Source organism: Scyliorhinus torazame, chromosome 10 (genome assembly GCF_047496885.1).
Source record: "Scyliorhinus torazame isolate Kashiwa2021f chromosome 10, sScyTor2.1, whole genome shotgun sequence".
Classification (NCBI taxonomy): Eukaryota; Metazoa; Chordata; class Chondrichthyes; order Carcharhiniformes; family Scyliorhinidae; genus Scyliorhinus; species Scyliorhinus torazame.
The window spans coordinates 64,278,313-64,305,567 of NC_092716.1; the positions used below are offsets into that span (position 1 = coordinate 64,278,313).

The window sequence follows — 27,255 nt, forward strand, 5'->3', positions numbered from 1 at the left end:
ATTTGTTCTCACTGGAACGAAGGAGGTTGAGGGGAGACCTGATAGAGGTCTACAAAATTATGAGGGGCATAGACAGAGTGGATAGTCAGAGGCTTTTCCCCAGGGTAGAGGGGTCAATTACTAGGGGGCATAGGTTTAAGGTGAGAGGGGCAAGGTTTAGAGTAGATGTACGAGGCAAGTTTTTTACGCAGAGGGTAGTGGGTACCTGGAACTCGCTACCGGAGGAGGTAGTGGAAGCACGGATGATAGTGACATTTAAGGGGCATCTTGACAAATACATGAATAGGATGGGAATAGAGGGATACGGACCCAGGAAGTGTAGAAGATTGTAGTTTAGTCGGGCAGCATGGTCGGCACGGGCTTGGAGGGCCGAAGGGCCTGTTCCTGTGCTGTACATTTCTTTGTTCTTTGTTCTTTGGTGAAACTGTCAGACCTCACGTCCAAGTCAGTGATTAAAGCCTGCAAAGAGACGTTTGCCAGGCACGGGATACCACTCACAGTAATGAGTGACAACGGCCCATGTTTCTACAGCCAAGAGTGGTCCGACTTTGCACGATCCTACCACTTCAGTCACATCACATCCAGTCCCCATTGCCCGCAATCAAACGGGAAGTCCGAAAAAGGGGTCCATATTGTCAAGCGGTTGCTGTGCAAGGCTGCAGGCTCAGCCTTGGACTTCAACCTGGCGCTGTTGGCTTACAGGGCAACCCCTCTGTCGACTGGTTTGTCTCCGGTGCAGCTGCTCATGAACGGCAACCTGAGGACGACTGTTCCAGCCATCCATGTTCCAGACCTTGACCACCTCACGGTGCTGCAGAAAGTGCAGCGATCCAGGGACCAGCAGAAGATCACGTATGATGCTCATGCTAAGGATCTACCTGCGCTGGCTCCAGACGATGTTGTTCGCGTCCAGTTGCCTGAGGGAGGTTGGTCAGCCCCAGCTATTGTCGTCAGGCAGGCTGCCCCCAGGTCCTTTGTTGTCCAAATGGCTGATGGCTCCATTCTACGGCGCAACAACTACGAAAAGTTCCCTGCCCACCGCCTGGCCGCACCTCTCCGCATGTCATCATGCCTCCTCCGGACATCTCGCACCACAAGGCCACCGATCTGGCAGCGATCCCGCCTCTCCATGAGGCCACCGACATGGCAGCAATCTCGCCTGTCCAAGTGCCGGCATACCCCCCCTCCACCTCTGAGGCGATCGACAAGAATTTGTCGCCCGCCACAACGACTGAATCTATAGACTTAAATCTTGTAAATTTTGTTCAGTTTGCTCTGTATCTGCATGATAGACACCTTCCCATGTACATATGTCCATTCACTCACCACTTGTATATAATCATGCATGTATATATATCGCCACGTTCCAAAATTTACTTCAAAAAGGGGAGATGTCTTGATATCCACTCATGTATATAATGAGATGCAGACAGGCAGTGATTGACACACAGGATAACCAATGAACACACACGACACAGAACAACTAATCACCAGACAGGACACCACCACTATAAAGCACACAGGGCATTAAGACTCTCCCTCTCTCTACAGGACACAGCTACTGAGATAGTTAGGGTGCACAAGCCAGTGAGCACTATCACCATGAGGTAGAGAGTTAGTCTGGTCAAGCCAGTAGGAGGTTATCAGTTAGACTGATAGAGTGTCAACTCACAGCAGACTATGTACAGCAATCAGGAAGTTCAATAAAACAGTGTTGGACCATCTCCTGTGTCAGAAGCCTGTTTCTAGTTTCACAGCATCCAGTTGCAGTCAACGTTGAAACAACTTACTTAACACATCAGGTTCCACCCCCACAACCTAAAGATGTGCAGGTTAGGTGGCTTGGCCACGCTACCTTTCCCCTTAATTGGGAAAAAAATGATTGGGTACTCTACATTTATAAAAAAACATGATAGGCTAATTGTGTGACAGTGATTTGGACGCTGTATTGGCAATATCAATGGCGGTGGGGGGGGGGGGGGGGGGGTAGGGGTGGGGGTGGGGGGGGTGGGGGGGGGCGGGGGTGGGGGGGGTGGGGGGGTGGGGGGGCGGGGGGGGGGGAACAGGCTATTACACCAGATGTTATAACGTGTGAATGGTGCAGATTTGGGGTTGACTGTATGAGGGGGTGAAATTGGAATTCATTGGGCCCATTTACCAGGTAGGAAAATATAAAAACAAAACACGAATATGAGTTATGTTCACAGGTCTATCTGGACTAGCTTAATACAATGTTGCAACACAGAACTCCGAATAGTCCCCCAACTGGAGCAACTTGTCATTTAATTTCCCATATCTGATAATCGTTTGATCAACATCTTCTAGTGTCAAATCAAGGTCAGTTCTGTGCTGCAGATTCAGAAGATCTGAGTTAAGACTATCCAACCATGTTTCACTGAAGACCAAATGGCATTTTTTCTTTCATTTGCCCAAGTCAGATTCAAATTCAGATGTCAGTAATATAAGGACTGTGCTCGAACACTTCAGCTCCACCAACACAGGTCTCATTCTGGCAGTGACTACTTTTGTAAGACTACATTGCTACCGAACTGAAAGGTGCAGAACCAAGCAACACTGGAATGACATTACAACTTCTATTCATGCAAATGCAACTCAGAAAGCAAATCTTGAAACAGCCGATCACTATAATCTTTGCCCCGTGTTTATTGAACTATTAACACAGTTCTCAAATGAGTTTGTCTCTCTGCTAATCTAACTGTAGTAACTCAGTCTAACTGTACCAGCTTGCTCTAAGCCACGTGCTGGGGTGTGATGCTGCTGATCAACCCTGTCTAACTCTCTAGATGTCTGTCTGGAAAGAGGCAGGGTGTGAGTGTCTCATCCCTTTTATGGCGTTTATGTTATGCCCCCTTGTGGTGATGCCACCTCTGAGTGTCCTGACTGCCCATTGGTTGTGTCCTATTCTGAGTGTTCATTGGTTGCATGTTTGCATATCATGACATCTCCCCTTTTTTTTTAGATGTATATACATGTGAATGTGTCTCTCTGATGTGACTGACTGAGGAATACAGAACAGAACAAACAAAACAAATGCTAATAAGTCCAGTCTCTGAGGCTTGCGTCTGATCCTCGTCGACCACCAGAGAGTTGGTGGAGGGGATGACGGTGTCTTGACAGGCGAGTGGGAGGCACGACCGGTGGCTTCGTGGTTCGAGGTGTCTGGAGGTGGCAATTCGACATGTGGAAATGGAGGGGAAAGTGGTTGTGGGCAAGCAGCTTTTCGCAGTGCCCTTCGATTCCTTTGCACAATAGAGCCATCAGCCATATGTATGACATAGGATCTGGGCACGGCCTGTCGAACAACGACAGCCGGAGCAGACCACCCACCATCCGGTATCTTGATCCTGACCGTGTCTGCTGGGGATAGCACGTCCAGATCGGTGGCATGTGCGTCATAGTCCTGCTTCTGGCTGTCGCGAAGCTGCTGCATCGTCTGCAGCACCGGGAGGTGATCAAGTTTGGGCAGGTGTCTGGCTGGAAGCATCCTCCGCAGGTCCCTGTTCATCAGCAGTTGAGCTGGCGACATGCCAGTGGACAAGGGAGTCGCCCGGTACGCAAGTAGTGCAAGGTGTATGTCGGAAGCGGAGTCCGAGGCCTTGCAGATGAGCTGCTTAACGATGTGCACCCCTTTTTCGACTTTGCCATTGGACTGCGGATAGTGCGGACTGGAGGTGACACGCCTGAAATTGTAGCTCTTGGCAAACGTGGACCATTCTCGACTGTGGGAGCACGGGCCATTGTCGCTCATGACGGTGTTCGGGATGCCATGCCGTGAGAATGTCTCTTTACACGCTTTGATGACGGTCCGTGAGGTGAGGTCTGGCAGCTTCAGCACCTCAGGATAGTTTGAAAAGTAATCGATGATTAAGATATAGTCGCGACCATTCACGTGGAATAGGTCAATGCCAACCTTGGATCAGGAAGAGGTCTCTAGGTCATGTGGTTGGAGCGTCTCCTTGCCCTGCGCAGGTTTCGCAGTTCAGGACCATGTCCGTGATGTCCTGGTTGATGCCGGGCCAGTAGACAGCTTGCTGGGTCCTGCGTCTGCACTTTTCTACGCCCAGGTGTCCCTCATGAATCTGCCGCAGCACCATGCTCTGGAGACGTAGCGGGATGACTATCCTGTCCAGTTTGAGTAGGATGTCGTCGATCAGCATCAGGTCGTACTTGACGTTGTAGAATTGAGGGCATTGCCCTTTCTGCCAGCCATTGCTGAGGTTGCGGATGACTTGCTGCAACAGGGGGTCTTTGGCCGTCTCTTCTCGGATGAGAACGATCTTCTCATCGGTTGCCGGGAGAGTGCTTGCACACAGTTGTACCTGCAATTCAATGTGCTGGATGATCTCCAGTGATTCACTGGGTGAGTTGACGGAGCGGGACAATGCATCAGCGATGATGAGCTCCTTGCCAGGTGTGTACACCAAATTGAAATCATACCTCCGGAGGTTGAGCAGAATTCTCTGCAAACGAGGCGTCATGTCGTTCAGGTCCTTGTGGATGATGTGGACCATAGGCCTATGATCCGTCTCAACAGTAAATGTTGGCAAGCCATAGACATAATCATGAAATTTGAGGATGCCGGTGAGAAGACCTAAACACTTCTTCTCAATCTGCGCATATCTAGTCTCAGTGGGTATCATTGCCCGTGAAGCGTATGCTACTGGTACCCAGGATGACGTGTCATCTCTTTGAAGCAACACTGCCCCAATGCCATCCTGACTTGCATCTGTGGATATCTTGGTCTCTCAGTCTGGGTCAAAGAATGCAAGGACGGGTGCAGTGGTGAGCTTGGCTTTCAGCTCCAGCCACTCTGTTCGTGCTCCGCCTTCCACTCAAAGGCAGTTGATTTTTTTCACCAGGTTGCGTAGGGCCGGGGGGTGTGTGGCCAAACTCGGGATGAACTTGCCAAGGAAATTGATCATCCCAGGAAGCGCAGTACTGCCTTCTTGTCCTCGGGGACTTTCATTGCCTCGATGGCTTTAATTTTGTCTCAGTCCGGGCGCACACCTTGTCGCAAAATCTGATCGCCCAGGAACTTCAGCGTGGATGTTCCAAAACAGCACTTGGACCTGTTTCGCTTGAGGCCATGTTCATGTATGCGTCGGAATACTTTCTTGAGTCGCGACACATGTTCATCTGGGGTTGTGGACAAGATTATGATATCGTCAACGTAGACACGAACCCCTTCTATTCCCTCCATCATCTGATCCATGATGCGATGGAAAATCTCTGATGCCAAGATGATGCCAAATGGCATTCAGTTGTAGCAGAATCTGCCAAAAGGCGTGTTGAAGGTACAAAGCCTTCTGCTGGATTCTTCAAGTTGGATTTGCCGAAATCCTTGGGATGTGTCCAATTTTGTGAAGAAGTGCGTGTGTGCCATCTCACTCGTGATTTCTTCCCTCTTCAGGATGGGGTAATGTTCCCGCATAATGATTTTGTTTAGATCCTTGGGGTCAATGCAGATGCGTAGGTCCCCCGAAGGCTTCTTTACGCACACCATCGAGCTGACCCAGTCAGTTTGTTCAGTGACCTTGGAGACGATGCCTTTTTGTTGTAGACTCGTGAGCTCTGCCTTCAGGCGCTCTCTCAGTGAAGCAGGGACTCGTCGTGGTGCATGGACCACTGGCTTGGCATCAGGCCGCAGTAGAATCTTGTACTCATATGGCAGTATGCCCATCCTGCTAAATACTGGGTTAGGATGTCGTCAATGCTGGCCTGAAGATCTGAATGGGACAGCGTCGTGGTGTAGACCCTTTGAATCAGGTTCGGTTGCTTGCAGGCGTGCGCACCTACCTAGCAGGGCCGCCCCGTCTGGAAGCGTAAGCTTGCTTGTGTGTGTGAGCTGGACACCTGCAGATGGCAGGACCCCAGTGCCTTGATTGCGTTTCCATTGTAGTCCAGGAGTTTGCAGGCAGCTGGAAGGATTGTGGGGGGCTTCTTGATTCTCTTGAAGTCCACCTGCGAAATCAGGTTGGCGGAGGCACCTGTGTCCAGTTTGAACTGGATGGGGCAGTGGTTGACCTTCATCACTGCATGCCATTCGTCCTCGGAATCCACGCCAGGATTGATCGGACTCGCGATGTGTCCGGTGTGGCGTATTCGCACTTCGTAATAATGCCCAATCGGTAAGTGTTGTCCAGGTATTCATCATCTGGATCCGTCGCACTGCCTGGATCAGAGTCATGCATTCGGTGTTGCACACTTCTGATGCACCACTGTCGGAATTGGGAGCGCTGGCTCCTGAGTGGTGGTGCAGATCTGCACTGGGCTGCATAGTGGTTTGGTTTCCCACAGTTTAAACAGCGTTTGCCTCTTGCAGGGAAGTTTTTTTAAAAATGGGCGGTGCCGCAGTTCACACACGTCATCATGACGCTCAGTGCGTCGTTGCGCATGCGCGGTGCGGTTCTCGGACGTCTGCACCTGCACAGTGCGGTTGTCGGTCGTTTTGTGTTCCCGATCGCATTGTGCATGCATCGGGCCCTGGAAAGAGTGCGCAAAATGGCCGCTTTCATCAATGTGGAGGCGTTGCATCTGGGAGATTGCCTGAACACTCTCCACCTCGTGGGAGGCTTGTTTTTCACTTTCTGCCGTTTTGTACTGTGAATAGCGATTTTTAGAGTGCTCATGCACAGTACACGTTTCAATCGTGACTGGCAGGGTCATGTGCTTGATTTTCAACAATTGCTCTCGCAGAGGATCAGAGTGGACTCCAAAAACGATTTGGTCTCTGATCATGGAGTCAATGATATCACCGAAGTTGCAGGATTGCGCTATCAGTCTAAAATTTGTTAGATAGGAGGTGAAGGATTTCTCTTTACCTTGCAACCTCTGCTTGAAGATGTAGCGCTCGAAGATTTTGTTGGTGTCCACCTCGCAGTGGCTGTCGAATTTGTCCAGGATGGTTTGGTACTTTGTTTTTACCTGCCCTTCGGAAAAGTGAAAGGAGTTGAAGATCTCTATCGCATGGTCACCCGCAGTGGTGAGTAGAAGAACTATCTTCTGCGCATCGGTTGCACCATTGAGGTCAGATGCTTCCACTTACAGTTGAAATTTCTGCTTGAATGATCGTCAGTTGGCACTAAGATTGCCGGTGGTCCTGAGCTGATGAGGAGCCTGTATCTTGTCCATTGTGCCTTTATGCAGTAGCTGGTTGTCACGGATCTTGCTGAGTTGAACTAAATAGATTGAACAGTCACTCCTGGTATCATGTTGTATTATGCTGCTTTGGATAACACAGGCTGCTACTTGATGCAGTCTTAACTAAAGGATGCTCCAGACTCTGAAATGAGTTCAACGTGTTTATTGAACTATTAACACAGTTCTCAAATGAGTTTGACTCTCTGCTAATCTAACTGCAGTAACTCAGTCTAACTGTACCAGCTTGCTCTAAGTCACATGCTGGGGTGTGATGCTGCTGATCAACCCTGTCTAACTCTCTAGATGTCTGTCTGTGGAAAGAGGCAGGGTGTGAGTGCCTCATCCCTTTTATAGTGTTTATGTAATGCCCCCTTGTGGTGATGCCACCTCTGAGTGTCCTGACTGCCCATTGGTTGTGTCCTATTCTGAGTGTTCATTGGTTGCATGTTTGCATATCATGACAAGATCTAGTAGAATTGAATACTACAACTTCCAATGACTCTCCTGTGATTTTATCTTTCCCTTGATAACAGGAGGAATGACTTTGCAGTTTTGAAAACTGTAAATTAATTTCAGTACTCAAGAGGGCAATGTTGTAAACAAGATTTTATTCAGCTTGTGTACCCGACAAAGGTTTGCATTCCTTGCCATGTAGGCAGGTTTCATGCATATTCAAGTGTGTGAACTCATAGGGATGGGAAAAAGGGAAAATCCATATTGTAATGCAGAGAAATTTCACCTTTGTTGCGAAAGGTTTCCAGAAACCTTCAATTTGAACTGATACTGCCTGAGCTCCAACAATGAATTTTGTTTAAACACTGCTTTGAACTGACCTTGTACAGCCTCTTGACTTTCTTCCATATTTTCAGTCATAAAAACCGGGGTGACACGAGGACAACATTTATTGTTCGGGTTGTCTTGCGTCTCAGGATCGACAACTTGGGCCTCAAAGCTGCTGATCGACTCATTTTCCTCAGTCTCCTCATACACCCACCCTTTGCGGCCTTCTTGAGCTGTGGTAGCCTTAATGAGAAAGATTGGGTGCAATTACTCAATCAGTTAGACCAATGCAATCATTTCTGGGGAAAAAAATAAATGTTTTTGTCGAAGCTTTTCATCTTTAACTCATCTGGACAGTTCACAAAAATATCTACATTTGTGCAAGACGAAAAGCTTTGACAAAGATGTCTCTTTTTTCCGCCACAGTCAAGTTCTAGTAGTTACTGTGATAAGCCCCCAGTCGCCACATTCCGGCGCCTGTTCGGGGAGGCTGGTATGGGAATTGAACCGTGCTGCTGGCCTGCCTTGGTCTGCTTTAAAAGCCAGCTATTTAGCCCAGTGTGCTAAACCAGCCATGAGAGCAAGTCCTCACTCTAAAATGTTAAAATTCCACAAGATTTCCTTTTATAGTTTGATGTCCAATTAGAAATGGAAAAACTATTGCACATTTTTTATCAAATTACTATTTACTCAGATTCATTGCAATTTATCACCCTTGCTTGCTTGTCTAAGGTGCAAGTGGTTATTTGCACATAAAATGTCTTGCAGTTTGCAATAAAATTAATAACAATATCAATAGATGGCACCATTATTATCAAGCAGTAAATCTTTGAGCACTTCTGAAGGCCACGCGTATACATAGTCAAATTTTAAAATTAGCAAGTTAAGTTTGATTTGTCCTCATAAACTTCAGTGCACTAGTAGTTCACCAAGACATTTAGCATTAAAACACATGAAGGGTGTGAAGTTGCAATCCTTAACCACTCAACATGCCCAGCAAGTTAGGGCTTATGCATTCAGGTTCAAGTGAATTTTTAATAGTGTGATAAGGCATAAGCACAGTCACACAATCTCTCTGGCACTGAAAATTAAATTTTATGAATGTGGGGTATCATTCCTTCAGATTGTAATCATTGTTTTAGAAAATAGTTTTCAACTTTACTTTCTGTCCCTTTAAACCTCTCTCTCAAAATGTCTCCACCTATCTTTTCCTCACTGTATTTCATAGAATCCCTACAGTGCAGAAGGAGACCATTCAGCCCATCGAGTCTGCATGGACCCTCTGAAAGAGTACTTTACCCAAGCTCACTCCCCCGCCCTATCCCATTAACCCCTTAATCTAACCTACACATCTTCTTGGACACTAAGGGGCAATTGAGCAATGCCAATCCACCTAACCTGCACATCTTTGGACTGTGGGAGGAAACCGGAGCACCCGGAGGAAACCCACACCGACACGGGGAGAAAGTGCAAACTCCAAACAGATAATGAACCAAGGTCGAAATTGAACCTGGGTTCCGGGCGCTGTGAGGTAGCAGTGCTAACCACTGTGCCATTGTGCCGCCCCTTTCACTTTCTGTACAAGATTTTATATAATGATCATAATTCGTACTTCCTGCTTTAGATTTTCTGTGCCTCAATGAGGATCCTTCAATCTGATTGGCTGAAGAGACACACTGTTACTTGTCCTGCTCACACACAGCACAGATCCCCTGTAGAGGGAACGTACTGAAAAAAATCTCTGGAAATTGTAAGTTCGGCCCAAAAGCCCATGTAAGGTTCGTGGGCAGCTCTAAGTGTAATACATTGCAAGCACTGCTTCTTCGCCATTGACTGCATAATCTGAACCATTATATCTGGGTTTCTCCCATCTGTTTTTTGCATACATGTTGCTGTTGTGCATGCGATTTTTAATAACATGCGATGGAAGACCTTTTCCTATTGTGTCAGCAGTACGAAAATTTAAACAACAAATCTGTGTTTGTTTGTTTGGTTGCACGTTGAATCTGGAATTGAAATTTTTGTAGTATGTATAATGAGTTACCTAAAGTGGTAAGAATGTCGAACTCAGAACCAGAAGGAGTGATTGAAGTGAACAGCATGGATAATTTGAGGGGAAGCTAGATAAGAACATGAGCGAGAAGGGAACAGAGAAAGAAAGGAAGGATGATGAAGAAAGGAAGGAAGTTCAAGTGGAGCATAAAAACTAACATGGAGTGGTTGGACCAAATGGCCTGTTTTTGTATATTTTACATAATTCTATGTAAAAAATTAGACATTATGAATAAAAAGGTGAGGATTCAACTTTTACTCTTGGGGACACAATTCGAATTTTCAGCAATTGAAATCAAATTTCCGTTACTGTAGCATTAGCAGAATAAATCTGGAAAATGAATTAAATAAGGAAGCTGAAACAACCGATCGCTCCCTCCTCACATGCGCAGGTGCTTGAACATATTGATTTCCTGTTTGTTCAGGGGATAGCAAAACTGAAAACCCAGCAAATATGTAATTTAAACTCAAATCCAATTTTGAAGAACCCTGACAGAGATGTCAGAGGGTAGGATTAGGTGAGAGAAAATAAAGACAGATAGAGATGAGTCTGTCATACCTCCTGGCTGGATCTCTTCATCTGCAGCCTACAAGGGGGATAAAAACAGAGTTTCAGGGAAAAAATTCTAGGTGACAAAACAGAGTGAAGCAAACAAAGAGATTCATTTACTGAAGTGCGACCGAATTCTACAGTTAACATTTAGTACAAATATTACCGAGGATTTTAAGTTAAATGTTTAAATATTTATGACTGTGGAAGTATCCTTACAGTTCACTATTCTGTTTTGCAAGGAACTGGAATTCTAAACAAGAAAGCAGCCTTGTCCTCAGGCATCAGGGCTAATGGATTAGCTGTCAACAAGTTCGTTTGTTATGAATATTGTGAATATATGAATGCAAAATTGCTGATTTTGTACTGCTCCAATTGTTGTGAATCCCCAACATCTTTACATCAACCTGGATCAAAATATTTGCTCTTGCACATAGGAAATGGGCAAGGGCGAGAGCGAGGAGGGTTGGGTTCTGAGTCCTTTACCTATAAGGCATGGTTACAATCTGATGGAGTAAGAAGCATGAAGAAGTGAAAGCAACTATATGGAATGATGTACAAATCGATGAACTCCAGGGAACTAAAAATGGCAGAGCCAGACTGCACGTGTTCTTAACCAGCTTTACAAAATGCATTTGAAAAAGACAAATAAAGCCTGGGTTCTGCCCTCACAGAAACACAGAATTGTTGTAGCATAGAAGGAAGGCATTTGACCTATCCTCTCTGCACCCTCTCTCTAAGTGAGCAATTCACGTGGTGCCATTCTCGCAACTTCTTCCCATAACCCTGCACATTCTTCCTTTTCAGATAAATTTAATTCCCTTTTGAACGCTGCGATTGAGCCTGCCTCCACCACACTCTTGGGCAGTGTATTCAGACCTTAAGCACTCACTGCGTGACAAACAAATGTTCTCACATCACTTTTGTTTCTTTTACGAATAACTTTAAATTTGTGCCCTCTCATTCTCGATCCATTCACAATTGGGAACAGTTTCTTCCTGGCTACTCTGTCCAGACCCTTCGTGATTTTAAATACATCGAGCACATCTCCTCTGAGCTTTTTTTTGTGTCAAGAAAAAGTCTTAACTTCTCCAATCTGCCTTCATAATTGAATTCCTCATCTGCAGAATCATTCTTGTGAATCTTTGGTGCACCCGCTCCATTGTCTTCACATCCTGGTGCAGCGCTTCTAACTGGGCATTGGGGGCAGAACGGTGGCACAGTGGTTAGCGCTGCTGCCTATGGCGCTGAGGACCCGGGTGTGAATCCCAGCCCTGGGTCACAGTCCGTGTGGAGTTTGCACATTCTCCCCGTGTCTGCGTGGGTTTCACCCCCACAACCCAAAGATATGCAGGTTAGGTGGATTGGCCACGCTAAATTCCCCTTAATTGGAAAACATAATTGGATATTCTAAATTTTTTTTAAAAAGAACTGGGCGTTGTGCTCCAATTGAGGTTGTACCAGTATTTTGTGTTTGTTCAATGTAACCGCCCTGCTCTTGTATTCTCTGCACCTATTAATAAAACCTAGGATATTATATGATGTATTAATCGTTCTCCCAACCTGTCCTGCCATCTTCAATCACTGATAATGCATCATACACCTAGGTCCCTCTGGTCCTGCATCCCTTTTAGAATTGTGCCATCTATTTTATAATGGATGGAATTCTCTGTGTGAGAAACTGCGTGATGCCGGGACTGAATGGGGGATGTTCCATGGTTCTGATAGGGGTATGACTATCGGAGCCATTCAGGACATGCTAATGCGCCAGCACTCACGCCATGTGGAACAAGTGCAATTCCAATTCAAGCCGGTGTCGGATTCGATGCAGTTCGGTTTGACACTGGGGAGCCTGACAAGCTGCAGTTGCATATCAGCACTCCACTCGCCACACACTCTCATTCCAGCCAAGAACATGGCACCATGGAAAGCGGCCCCGAAGTTCGTGGATGCAGAACTCGAGATGTTGCTGGATGCCGTGGAGGAGAGGCAGGACACCCTGTTCGTCGGGGTGGGAAGGAGGCTGCCATCTGCCAATGTCAACCGGGCATGGCAGAGATGGCAGAGCCACAATCCCGCGATTCACCTGGCTTACGAGGTGGGGCAATCCGGGGTCCCTCACCATCAGCCACAACCCCACAACACCCTGGCGCGCCTGTCCAGGGATGACACTGATTTCTCATCACTGCTCGCACCTGCACCCTCCCCCATCCCAGAGACACTCACCTCAGTCAGGCACTTTAGTGAAGAGTCTCCTGGGGCACTATCTGGTGCACACGACACACATGCAGTGGTACATCAACTGGAGGCAGGAACCTTCGAGGAGGTGGACAGTCCTGGGCGGCCCAACCCCAGGGACTGGCTGCCATTCCGATGGGTCCAGAGCTTCTGGAAAGGGCGGTCCATCAATGTTGGAGATGCAGTCGCAGAGCTGGGAACTACATGTGGGGTTGTCGGCGAGCATCCAGCGCCTGGAGATGCAGTTGGAGGAGTCCAATCGCCTGCAGGAGCAGGAGGCGGTGCTGACAATGCGTGCCACCTAGGCTAACACAGCACGCGGTGACAGGGCGGTGTCTGTGGTGGAAACCTTGGGTGCGATGGTCACAGCCATGGGTCAAGATGTCCAAGGCCTGGGGCACAATGTGCAGGCGGTGGCTAATGCGCAATACAGGGCAGCCATGTCACAGGCAGCTATGTACCAGGGACACACGGACATTGCTATGGCACTCCAGAGCATCGCTCAGTACAACAGGCCATGGCTACGGGCGACAAGAGCATTGGCCTAACACTGGCTGACCTGAGCCAGCCCCAGAGGGACATGGCACAGTCTCTGTACTCCATGTGCACAAACATTGAGACCCTGCTCGAGTTGAGAGCGGGCCTCCAGGGCTGACAGCATCAGGTGACAGCAGAGCCCCCAGAGCTCACTCCGGCTGCACCCCTGTCCCAAGGAGTATCCCGGGGTCATCGGGCACCCTGAGGGAGGAGAGGATGATGGGGCCCATGCCGGTGACTTTCTCAGGGGAGGTGAGGAATACTCCAGCACCTCTGAATCCCCACATCTCCACCTGTCCCTGGCATATACGATGGGCAGCAGGCAAAACAGGAGCATTGGGACACGTAAGATTAAAGAGGTAGACACCAGTTAAGTTGGCACGGGTGCAGCACATAGGATAGCGTTAGGGCACAGTTATTGTAGGGAGCACTGTCACAAATAAACACATGTTCACCGATGTACCAAACTGCCTCAGCCCTCTATCCGAATGCTGTGAGGAATAGGCTGGGTGCTGAGGGTGTGCCGGGTGGGGTGGGCCAGGGGGTGTGGGGTAGAGGTGTGGGAGCCTGGTGATGTGGGCTGTGGGTGTTGGAGGTGGCATGGGCCAGCACCCCCAGGACAGTCGGGGTCACCCTCGGGGGTGTGGCAGGGGGCTGGACCTGAAATGTGGGGCACCATGTGATATGGCTTACCTGGTGAGTGCCCCATTTCCGCTCACCATCCCCAGGTCCCACCGCCCCATCCCCACTCCCTTGAAGGTCTGTGGGCCCGATGGTGATGGGCTGGCTATCACGCAGGCGGTGTGACACCCAGGCGTACAATGGAATGTGACATCGGGGAGAGTCAGACTCTGTCAAACGATGCAGAGCACCAGAGCTCATTGCGGAGCGGGTCGTCATTACACTCCGCCCCATGGACCAGACCCACTCTGTGGTGAAGCTGGTGGGAAGTTTGGAGGGGTTGGAGGTGCTGGGGTAGGGGGGAGGGGGAGGGAGAGAGTGGCCATGGAGTGGTGTGGATATGTGAGGTAATGCAGGCTGGCTGGTCTGCAGGTGGCCAGGCTGCCTAGTTAGTGGACCTAGAGACAATTAGATTGTCTGCTGCGCCGTGGCCCCGGTGCACAGGTCGTGCGGACGGCCGCCTGTGCCTGGGTCCCATGTCCTGATCATCCTGGCCTCTCCTCGTCAGGTGAGGCATGGCATTCCTCTACCTCGTCCTCCAGCACGTCGCCCCTCTGCTACACGACGTTGTGGGGGACGCAGCAGGCCACCACGATGTGAGAGATCCTCCTAGGAGAATACTGGAGGGCCCCATCTGAGCGTCTAGGCACCTGAACCACACCTTCAGGGCACCAATGCACTGCTTGATGATGTCCCTGGTTGCTGCACGGGTGTCGTTATACTGGTTCTCCGCATCGATCTGGTAGTCTTCAAAACCCATTGTCTGCAGCGGGTAAAGGGCAGACATGTCAACATGGTAAGTACTCCCGTGCCCATCCAGGTCCAACGGGCTACAGGGTAGCCCGGTGGCCTGCATTGCAGCCCCTGCACTTGCCTGTACCCCCTCCTCCCTCCCAATCCCAGCCTCACCCCCAGCTGTTTTCCCCGACACTCTGCCTTCAGCATTGCACCCCTGGCCCCATCAGTGCCTGGCACCAGGGGACCTCTAACCCAACCACCTGTTCCAGTCAGCAGGGGTACCAGTGGCTGGTGCTACCCATGCCAACAATACGCTGTGCGGCCCTTGTCCCTTTGGGGTCTACCGTGGGCATTCTCCTTGGATGGGCTATCTGATACCCCGACAACAGGGTGGCTCCTGGTTGTGGGGTGGGGAGCTACCATGTGCCACTGAACGGTGCCATGCCAAGTGGCATGAATGCAGCCAGGTCCCACAGATGGGGCTGGGCGAGAGTGGTGGGCACCGGTTGGGACCACAGCTGTAGTGTGCCTTGGGTCCTGTGTTCGATGCACAGGTTGTGCCTACCTGTCTGTGTGCAAGATGGATGGGAACAGGGATGCTGTGGGAAGGCGGGGCTTGGTGACGGCCGGTGGTGGCATAGCTGATAGTGCCACTGGTGGGGCATCCGCCCTGAGAGGGGCAGTGTGCAAAGGTGGGTGCCAAAGGCCACAATGCATGTGCCTGCTGGATGGGGCGCGCTGTGCTCGCCCCCTGCAGTGGTCAATGCCTCAGATGGGTGTACTGTGTGCCAGCACCTGGTGGGCCATAGGCTGCGCTTGACCCACCCATCCATTTGATGGGTCAGCTGAGGTCTGAGGGTTTGGCTGATGACATTCTGCATATTTACCGATCAAAGTGGGCAGTCAGAGGTGTGCGCAGGAAGATGACTGCCTTGCAGGCCACAGCAATGGTGCTCCATACTCGGACACCTTGGTCCCGGTGGGGACACCCAGCCCCACGGCCCATTATCTGGCTGCCCAACGCTACTCTCCCGGCCCTGGCTGACGTTCCCAGCAGTGACACAACTGTCAGCCCACCGTTACACCTTTGGAAACGTTTCTTACCTCCTCTCTCTCCCTCAGTAGCCACGGTGCCCGGTCCCCATTTTTAAATACCACAAGTGAACCGCGCCATCGTCACTTCCGCCTGGTGGAGCATTGCGGGAGGCCGACGACTACCAGGTCAGGCCTGTTAATGATATGTTAATGAGTGCTACTGTACATTTTGTGGAATGCATTCACACCACCATCAAGGCGCCGGAGCATGGCATTCAATTGAGTGCCTGGCACCGACCTCCCTTTTCTGCCGATGCTCAATTCTCCACCTGATCGCGATGTCAGCATTGCCGGATGGAGAATGCCACTCACTGTTTCTCTGTGTTCTTCAGACCAAACTTAATCACTTCACATTCCTCCACATTGAACTTCTTCTGTCACCTGCCTGCCCATTCCACCAAATTGTCTGCCCTTTTGAAGTTCTAAATTATCCTCCTCACAGTTCACAATGTCTCTAAGTCATGTCTCACCTGCAAATTTTGAAATTTTGCCCTGTACACCAATATTCAGATCATTAATATATATCAGCAAAAGCAAGGGACCCAACACCCACCCCTGGGGAACTCCATTACAAACCTTCCTCCAGCTGGAAAACATCCATTAACCACTACTCTCTGTTTCTTGTCACTCAGCAAATTCTGTATCCACGTTGCTACTGTTCTTTTTATTGCACAAACAATAATTTTGCTTCTAGGTTTGTTGTGTGGCACTGTCTACAATACCTTTTGGAAGTCCATATGCACCACATCAATAGCATTGCCCTCATTGACCTTCTCTGTGACCTTTCAAAAATCTCCAGCAAGTTAGTTAAACATGAATTTTGCTTGGGAAATCCATGCTGGATTTTCTTAATGAACCCACATTTGTCGAAGTGACTATTGTGTGCTGATTTATTGTTTCTAGTAGCTCCCCCCCACCCCACCCCATCCCCCCAAAGTTAAACTGATTGATCTGTAGTTGCTGGGCTTATCCTTACACCTTTTTTTGAACAAGGGTCTAACATTTGCCACTCTCCAGTCCTCTGGCACCTCTCCTGAGGTTTTATGGGTAATGCCTCCACAATTTCCACTCCCACCTCCCTCAGTGTCATTGGGTGTATCCCGCCTGGTCCTTGTGTCTTATCAACTTGAAGTACAGACAGCCTTTTGAATATCTCCTCCTTACCAATTTAAAACTCTTCTAGTTTCTGAAAGATCTCCTCTGTCAAAATAGTTTGGGTAACATCTTGTTCCTTGGCAAAGACAGGTTCAAAGGGCATGATTTAATGCAAAACAAACCACAGCCTCATTTTGGGAGCTTTTATCAGGGTGCTTCCCAACACTTGCAGCACCGAAAATCACCCCGCTATTAAACAAAACTCGGCTTCGTTTTCGGGCCTCGGCGAGGATTGCCCCACCAAGGCCGCAGTTAGACCCATTTCCTGCACTAAAGAGCTTAGCTCGCCAATGTGGAAAGACTTTGGGCCGCTATTCAACCCTCCACCACTGCCTCCAGATCCCCCCAACACCCCAACTTATCAATCAAGTGATCTCCGAGTCTCCCACCCCCCTTAAGGGCAAGGCACTCCACGGTCCAATCCCTGGCATAGGCAGGATGCAACCCAGGCACCTTGGCAGTGCCAGGGTGCCCAGGTGGCACTGCCAGGGTGCCTGGGTGGCATCGGAGATGCCAGGGTACCATTCCTATCAGAGCCCGACCACCCAGGACCCCCGATCGCCTGGGAGGCCCTCCCAAGTGCCGTCACACCTGGTCCACATTTGTGGAGATCAGTGCTAAATGGTTCCCAGTTTAGGTCTCCGAGGCGATGCCGTTCGATCCCACACCTTGGGTAAATTTGGCGCAGACATCTTCAAATGAGCCTAACTGCACACTTGAATATGAAAATCTGATTCATGCCCAGTGAGGGTGAGATCCAGATCACGACGCCTTGGAAGATCTCGGTAGATCTTCCGAGGTGTAATGAGCGGTGTAAATGTCGCGAGTGGACTCTCGCGAGATTTCCCAGCCTCATCATGTCCTGAGTTGGGCGCGACAAGGCCGTTAGATCGCGGCCAAAATATTAATTTAATACCTCAGCTCTGCCCTCTGTTTCCATGTGAAATTCCCCTTTTTAGTCACTCATCATTGATACTCCTCCGTTGAGCACCCTTTTACTGTTTACCTGCCTACAAAGACATTTGGATTCACTTTTATGTTAGCTTCTAGTCTATTTTCATACTCCGTCTTTCCTTCTCATATTTGCTTTTGCACCTCCCCTCTGAACCTTTTATATTCACCCTGGTTCGCAATCTCTGGTAAACACATTTTTCCTTCTTTACCTTGATTTCTAACTTATTTGTCATCCAGATTTCCCAGGACAGGAGAGGAGTTCTGGAGTTCCCACATAGCACATGATGCGCACTCTAGAGGTCAGAGCAGCCATTTCCCCTTTTGTTAGTTAACCCTGTTACTGCCAAAAAAACTTACAAACACTAAACACCTCACCACTATTAATAAACATTATTAATAATGATAAACCCAACTAATACTTAACATACCTAACTACTAGTAAAAAAACTTATATAAAAATAAAATATATGACTCAACAGTTATTCACTTGCTATATTTTTCTAATTTTTAAGATGCCAGTTATTTTAAACTCCACCCCTAAGTAGCAATACTCACCAGCCTATCAACTTCTGACTTTCCTGTGATGGCGCCACACCTTGATCTTGCTTCCGAATGCAGCTTTGAACCCACAGGTTGTGTATTAGAAATAGCCATATTCATCTCCTCAGAATTCCCATGTGCTCGCACTGCTATTTAACCACACGCAGCTCCTCACAATTCCCGCTTGCTCTCGTCGCTCTTTAGCCACACTCAGCTCCTCGGAATTCCCACTTGCTCTCGTCGCTCTTTCGCCACACTCAGCTCCTCGGAATTCCCGCTTGCTCTCGTCGCTCTTTAGCCACACTCAGCTTCCCGGAATTCCCGCTTGCTATTGCAGCTTTTTAGCCACACTCAGCTTCCTGGAATTCCCGTTTGCTATTGTAGCTTTTTAGCCATATTCAGCTCCTCAGAATTCCCGCTTGCCCTCATTGCTTTTTAGCCACACTCGGCTCCTTGGGAATTCCTGCTTTTTCTCACTGCAATTTAGCCACTCTCAGCTCCTCAGAATTCCTGCTTGCTCTTACAGTTCATACTTGAACTAAACCCAGGGAACAGGGATTAATTGGAAACATTATCAAAGGGGTATGACGGGGTGATTGGCCGTTTGCTGCATTGCATCACCTTATGATTCTTTTGCGCTCAGTGGTTTACTAACTGTGACTAGACATGGTGGCCTAGAAACTGGCCTGTTCCAAAATCCAGGCCGAATGATAAGGATATTACCAGTGAGCGGTGGGCTTCTTTCACACCCCAAGAGACAGCTTGCTAATCACAGCAAGATTGTTCAGTTCAGATGTTGTATTGCATGAGATGGCACTATGTTTCTGTACTTACAAACTATATCATCAGATTTACCTTTATCCATTCTTGCATTTCTCTGAACAATTATCACTACATCATTTACCCTGATTGGCAAGGTTTCACATGTAGCTAAAATATTGACCGGAAAACAAGAAGTTCAACAAGATGCTGGTCAGCCAGTATTACATTTGATCACTACAAGGATATTTAGGTATTTAATACAGCAACAAATAGCATTTACCCCCATGAATACATAATGCTGAAATTAAATTTGACATGACTACAGGAAAAAGATGAAAGGCAATGGCAAGTACATGACAAGAAGTCCTCTAATGCCAGCAGTCATTTTGTCAGAAATTCCAAGAAGGGAAATACCTAAATGTGTTATTAAAAGAGTATAAATCATAGCTCGGCATTTCATTTCATATATTCACATGGAAAAGACAAGAATAAGAAGCAGCGTTATTTTTAAAGGTCAAATCTTCCAGTCTCCAGATTGTCAGAGAACGGACAGGGAGCAGAGAGCAGTTGCGTGTCCTCTCTTCCCCAGACTTTATGCTGCCTGATGGAGTTCCCCAAGGGACTCTGTACTGTGCATTTCTGTGAAAGCTGGGATCGGAAGACCCTGGAAGAAATGCCCAGCAGCGTCGAGCCGGAGGGATTTTCGAGCACAGTGGCAATCCTCTCATCAATGTCGCTGCGCAGAAGATTTAAATTAAAATGTCTTGAAGTAAGAAATTATCAGTTTCAAGATTGACTGTAGATAAGGAACTTGAAGTGGTCAAGAAGCTTCAGTCACTCTGCCAATACACCCAGATTTCATCCGGAACAGCAGGTTATAAATAAAAAATCCAATCCGTTAGGAACGATTCTCCATTTGAGAGACGAATTGTTGAATTGGGAGTGTTCCCCGGTCCTGTTGGGGGCGCCAGTGCTGGAGCCATTCAGGACATGCTAATGGTCCAGCACTCTCCCTCCGTGAAACTAGTGCAATTCCGACTGACGTCGGCATCGGATTTGCTGGGTCGGGATTGGCATTGGAGAGCTTGACAAGCTGGAGCTGCTTATAAACACTGCACTCCCCACACATTGTCATTCCGACCCAGAAGATGACACTGGGGAGAACAGCACTACGCTCCACGGAAGCAGAGCTCAAGATGTTGCTGGAAGCTGTGAAAGAGAGGCAGGACACCCTATTCCCTGGTGTGGGAAGGAGGCTGCTACCCTCCGTTGCCGACCGGGCCTGGGTGAAGATGACACAGGTGGTGAGCGCTGCGGGTTCCACCGTGAGGACCAGCCTGCAATGCCACAAGAAGCTGCACAAACTCCGCAGCATGACCCGGGTGAGTCACCACCTCTTTGCCCCTGGCACCACCTCAACCCATGCCCCCCCCCACCTCACCCTCTCAACCCCACCCCTCATGAGGCCCCCACTAGGTGGACAGGTAGGTAGTGTTGCGTGAGGATGGGCAACCCCCCTAGGCCAGCTAAGACACCACCTCTGTGCCCCGGCATCTCCCCCATCTACTGCCCCCACCCCTTACCCCCTCCGACCCCCATGCAGCCCCCACCAGGCGGTTGGCTAGGCAGCGCTATGTGAGGATGGGCTACCCTCCAGCCCAGCCAGGATGAGCCACCGCCTCTGTGCCCCTGGCACCACCCCGTCCCGCATGCTGCACGCACCCCGCCCTGCTCCCTGGAGGGCGATCGAATTCCAGATCCTGGCAGCACCCTTGCACCCGGCCCTGCATCACACATCAACATCTGTACTGCCTGCCACAACCGGGTGCCCTGCACACACAGACCACCAACTGCCGACCCCCTGTGCAGCCCGTGTCTCACACTGTGAATTATTTGTCCGCCCATGAGAAGGTGACCCACAACCACCGGAAGCAGGAAAGAAAATGTAGGGGGCCCGCTGGACATTTGGGCCCTGACTGGTGGAGAGACAAGGCAATGGAGCTGGTCGGTGGGATGAGGGAGCAGGCAGTCGCTCAGGCATTGGTTGACATGGAACCTAGTGAGACCCCAATGAATTGTGATATCCCTGTGGCACGTGAGTCAGCCCTCACTTTGACACGAGGGTCACAGCCATGTGTCAGGATGTCTAAGGCCTGGGGCATACTGTGCGGGTGGGGCTGAGTCACAGGACAGAACTGTCATGTCACAGGCTGCCATGTACCAGGGCCACATGGACAATGCTGCGATGCTCCAAAGCGTGGCCCAGTCTCAATGGATCATGGTTGTGGGTGCCGAGAGCATTGACTGAGTGCTGGCTGACCTGAGCCAGTCACAGAGGGACATAGCACAGTCCCAGAGGGATGTGGCCCAGTCATGTGCTTCAGAGCCGTTCGCACTGCGATCCTGGTTGAGACAAGAGCAGGCCTCCAGAAACGGCAGCAGCAGGTGATGGCGGAGTCCCCAGAGCTCACTCCCGTCCCAAGAAGTAGCCCGGGGGCCATCGGCACCCTGAGGGTGAGGAGGTGATGGGGCCCATGCCGGCACCTCCAGTAGTGGACGTGCATGAACACCTGGAGGTCCATCGGACCTAAACAAGCCCGGCCGCTCCAGAGATCGGCCAGCAAAGGGGACCCAGGTCACAAGGTGGGATATGCAGCAGACTGAGTCCACATCTGATGTACCACCTGGGGACCCACCTGGAAAGAGCATTAGATCATGTAGGATTAGAAGGTGAGATACCAGTTAAGTTGGCACACGTGCAGCACACAGGTTAGTGTTAGGGCCCAGGGCACAATTCTTTTTAAAAAAATGTTTTATTCTCCTCCTTTTCCACATTTTCTCCCAATTGTACACCCAACAATAAACAATAATCAGTAACGGATGTGATATCAATCCCCATATCAGTAACAACAATCCCATCCTCCCACCAAACCCCACACATTGGCCCGCATGTTAACATAAACAAATGACAAAAAGGAATCAAGAATCATCCATGGTCACCATTAACACACACAGTCCCCCTCCCCCCAACCCTCCCAGCACCCCCACCAATGGTCGATGTGATCCAATTCTCGAAAGTGCAAAATGAATAACGCCCATGAATTGTAGAACCCCACCATCCTTCCCCTCAGTTCAAATTTGACCTTTTCAAGCGTTAAGAATTCCAGCAGGTCCCCCCGCCTCGCCAGGGCACAGGGTGGGGAGGTTGATCTCCACCCTAACAGGATCTGTCTTCGGGCGATCAACGAGGCGAAGGCGACAACATCTGCTTCCGTGCCCGTTTCCAACCCCAGCTGGTCCGACACCCCAAATATGGCCTCCCGAGGGCACGGGTCCAGTTTCACGTGCATCACTTTTGAGATTACCCTAAACACCTCATTCCAGTAATCTTCCAGCTTTGGACAGGACCAAAACATATGAACGTGGTTTGCAGGGCCTCCCCCGCAACGTTCACACACACCTTCTACCCCCTCAAAGAGCCGGCTCATCCTCGCCCATGTAAGGTGCGCTCTATACACCACCTTCAGCTGTATCAGCCCCAACCTCGCACACGAGGTGGAGGCGTTCACCCTCCGGAGCACCTCACACCAGAACCCCTCCTCCATACCCTCGCCCAACTCTTCCTCCCACTTTGACTTGATCCCTTCTAGTGGCGCCTTCTCCTTCTCCAAAATAGCCCCGTAAACCGCGGATACTACCCCCTTCTCCAGTCCCCCTGTCGTCAGCACCTTCTCCAGCAATGTGGAAGCCGGCTCGACTGGGAAACTCTGTATCTCCTTTCTGGCAAAGTCTCGAACCTGCATGTATCTAAACATTTCCCCCTGCTCCAGCCCATACTTCGCTCCCAGCTCCTTCAATCCTGCAAACCAACCCCCAAGAAATAAATCTTTTAGTGTCCTAATTCCTTTCTCCTCCCATCTCCGAAAATTTCCATCCCACTTCCCTGGCTCAAATCTATGGTTCCCCAGAATCGGCATTCACCTTGACCCTGCCCCCAACCCAAAGTGCTGTCGAAACTCTTCTCAAATTCTCAACGAAGCTATTACTACCGGACTCCCTGAGTATCTCTCCGGGGCCATCGGGAGCAGCGCTGTCGCTAGCGCCTTCAATCCTGACCTCCTACCCAAACTCTCCTCCATTCTGACCCATTGGGAGTCAACCCAATGGATGGCGAAGATGATCCTGGATAAGAGCGAAAGTAACAGGGTAGTTATTATGGGAGACTTTAACTTTCCAAATATTGACTGGAAAAGATATAGTTTGAGTACAATAGATGGGTCATTTTTTGTACAGTGTGTGCAGGAGGGTTTCCTGAAACAATATGTTGACAGGCCAACAAGAGGCGAGGCCACGTTGGATTTGGTTTTGGGTAATGAACCAGGCCAGGTGTTGGATTTGGAGGTAGGAGAGCACTTTGGGGACAGTGACCACAATTCGGTGACGTTTACGTTAATGATGGAATGGGATAAGTATACACCGCAGGGCAAGAGTTATAGCTGGGGGAAGGGCAATTATGATGCCATTAGACGTGACTTGGGGGGGATAAGGTGGAGAAGTAGGCTGCAAGTGTTGGGCACACTGGATAAGTGGGGCTTGTTCAAGGATCAGCTACTGCGTGTTCTTGATAAGTATGTGCCGGTCAGGCAGGGAGGAAGGCGTCGAGCGAGGGAACCGTGGTTTACCAAGGAAGTGGAATCTCTTGTTAAGAGGAAGAAGGAGGCCTATGTGAAGATGAGGTGTGAAGTTTCAGTTGGGGCGATGGATAGTTACAAGGTAGCGAGGAAGGATCTAAAGAGAGAGCTAAGACGAGCAAGGAGGGGACATGAGAAGTATTTGGCAGGAAGGATCAAGGAAAACCCAAAAGCTTTCTATAGGTATGTCAGGAATAAGCGAATGACTAGGGAAAGAGTAGGACCAGTCAAGGACAGGGATGAGAAATTGTGTGTGGAGTCTGAAGAGATAGGCGAGATACTAAATGAATATTTTTCGTCAGTATTCACTCAGGAAAAAGATAATGTTGTGGAGGAGAATGCTGAGCCCCAGGCTAATAGAATAGATGGCATTGAGGTACGTAGGGAAGAGGTGTTGGCAATTCTGGACAGGCTGAAAATAGATAAGTCCCCGGGACCTGATGGGATTTATCCTAGGATTCTCTGGGAGGCCAGGGAAGAGATTGCTGGACCTTTGGCTTTGATTTTTATGTCATCATTGGCTACAGGAATAGTACCAGAGGACTGGAGGACAGCAAATGTGGTCCCTTTGTTCAAAAAGGGGAGCAGAGACAACCCCGGCAACTGTAGACCGGTGAGCCTCACGTCTGTAGTGGGTAAAGTCTTGGAGGGGATTATAAGAGACAAGATTTATAATCATCTAGATAGGAATAATATGATCAGGGATAGTCAGCATGGCTTTGTGAAGGGTAGGTCATGCCTCACAAACCTTATTGAGTTCTTTGAGAAGGTGACTGAACAGGTAGATGAGGGTAGAGCAGTTGATGTGGTGTATATGGATTTCAGCAAAGCGTTTGATAAGGTTCCCCACGGTAGGCTATTGCAGAAAATATGGAGGCTGGGGATTGAGGGTAATTTAGAGATGTTGATCAGAAATTGGCTAGCTGAAAGAAGACAGAGGGTGGTGGTTGATGGGAAATTTTCAGAATGGAGTACAGTCACAAGTGGAGTACCACAAGGATCTGTTCTGGGGCCGTTGCTGTTTGTCATTTTTATCAATGACCTAGAGGAAGGCGCAGAAGGGTGGGTGAGTAAATTTGCAGACGATACTAAAGTCGGTGGTGTTGTCGATAGTGTGGAAGGATGTAGCAGGTTACAGAGGGATATAGGTAAGTTGCAGAGCTGGGCTGAGAGGTGACAAATGGAGTTTAATGTAGAGAAGTGTGAGGTGATTCACTTTGGAAGGAATAACAGGAATGCGGAATATTTGGCTAATGGTAAAGTTCTTGAAAGTGTGGATGAGCAGAGGGATCTAGATGTCCATGTACATAGATCCCTGAAAGTTGCCACCCAGGTTGATAGGGTTGTGAAGAAGGCCTATGGAGTGTTGGCCTTTATTGGTAGAGGGATTGAGTTCCGGAGTCGGGAGGTCATGTTGCAGCTGTACAGAACTCTGGTACGGCCGCATTTGGAGTATTGCGTACAGTTCTGGTCACCGCATTATAGGAAGGACGTGGAGGCTTTGGAGCGGGTGCAGAGGAGATTTACCAGGATGTTGCCTGGTATGGAGGGAAAATCTTATGAGGAAAGGCTGATGGACTTGAGGTTGTTTTCGTTGGAGAGAAGAAGGTTAAGAGGAGACTTAATAGAGGCATACAAAATGATCAGGGGGTTGGATAGGGTGGACAGTGAGAGCCTTCTCCCGCGGATGGAAATGGCTGGCACGAGGGGACATAACTTCAAACTGAGGGGTAATAGATATAGGACAGAGGTCAGAGGTAGGTTCTTTACGCAAAGAGTAGTGAGGCCGTGGAATGCCCTACCTGCTACAGTAGTGAACTCGCCAACATTGAGGGCATTTAAAAGTTTATTGGATAAACATATGGATGATAATGGCATAGTGTAGGTTAGATGGCTTTTGTTTCGGTGCAACATCGTGGGCCGAAAGGCCTGTACTGCGCTGTATTGTTCTATGTTCTATGTTCTATGTTCTAACCCAATGGGTTCCTCCCACAGTCCAAAGATGTGCAGGTTAGGTGGATTCGCCATGATAAATTGCCCTTAGTGTCCAAAACTGCCCTTAGTGTTGGGTGGGGTTACTGGGTTATGGGGATAGGGTGGAGGTGTTGACCTTGGGTAGGGTGCTCTTTCCAAGAGCTGGTGCAGACTCGATGGGTCGAATGGCCTCCTTCTGCACTGTAAATTCTATGATGTGAAACCCCTCAGACCCAGCTCCATACCTTCTCCACATTGGCCGCCCAGTAATAATACATCAGGTTCAGAAGACCCAAACCCCCTGCCTGCCTTCCTCTCTGTAGTTGCACCTTTTAAATTCTGGCCACCTTCTCTCCCCATATGAATGGAGTAATCGTCCCTTCAATCTCTCTAAAAAAATGCCTTTGGCAGGAAAGTCGGCAGGCATTGAAAAATAAACAGGAATCGCAGCAGCACATTCATTTTAACCGCCTGTACCCGGCCTGCCAATGTGTACCTGACCTGCCGATGTCCAGGGCACAATTCTTGTAGGCAGCACAATAAACTCCTGGGGCGTCATTCTCTGCCGGCGGGAGTCTCCGTTTTGCCGGCGCCCGGGGGTTTCCCGATGGCGTGGGGCTGCCCCACAATGGGAAACCCCATTGACCGGCCGGTGTTACGGATACTCCCGCCGGCCGGTCGGAGCAGAAATGTGGCGGGGCGGGTAGGAGAATTTCGCCCCTGTTCACCGATGTTCCAAACTGTCTCGGGCTGGGTGGAGAGGATCTGCCGTGGGTGGGGGTGGGGGGGTGGGGGGGTGGGGGGGGGTCCGTCCCATGGACCAGACTCGCTGATTCTGCCTGCCCAGGGTCACTCTGTAGAGTGGCCACATCCTCCGTATCCTCCTTGTCGGATATGGCCTAGTGTTCCACCTCTGCAGTACGGTAGCACAAGTGGCTAGTACTGTGGCTTCACAGCACCAGGGTCCTAGATTCGATTCCCAACTGCGTTTCCCCCCACAGTCCAAAGATGTGCAGGTTAGGGGATTGGCCATGTTAAATTGCCCTGAGTGACCAAAAAGGATAGGATTAGTTATTGGGTTACGGGGATAGGGTGGAAATGAGGGCTTAAGTGGGTCGGTGCAGACTCGATGGGCCGAATGGCCTCCTTCTGCACTGTATGTTCTATGAAGCCAGTGGAAAGAACAGAGATGGTGGAGGTGCTGGGGAGATGGTGATGGAGTGCAGGAAGAGGGGCGCAGGGGAGGGGGTGGGTGGCTATGGGGTGTGTGCCAGGGAGGATGCCAATGGCCGCAGTGCATGTGCCCGCTGTCCCGGGTGCACTCTTCTCTTCCCCTGCTTCCCCTGC

General features: G+C 49.5%; 1 protein-coding gene across 3 annotated transcripts in view; it reads right to left on the reverse strand.

Annotated features, from left to right (window-relative positions):
• The window catches only part of LOC140430611 (uncharacterized), an 896,055-nt gene that overhangs the window by 115,526 nt on the left and 753,274 nt on the right, over window positions 1–27,255 (reverse strand). For all 3 annotated transcript variants that reach the window (XM_072518210.1, XM_072518208.1, XM_072518209.1), the window contains 2 exons: window positions 10,553–10,580; window positions 7,995–8,184 (listed from right to left, as the gene is read on the reverse strand). In XM_072518210.1, coding sequence (XP_072374311.1) covers window positions 7,995–8,184; window positions 10,553–10,580 — 218 coding nt within the window. The remainder of the gene's footprint in view (window positions 1–7,994; window positions 8,185–10,552; window positions 10,581–27,255) is intronic.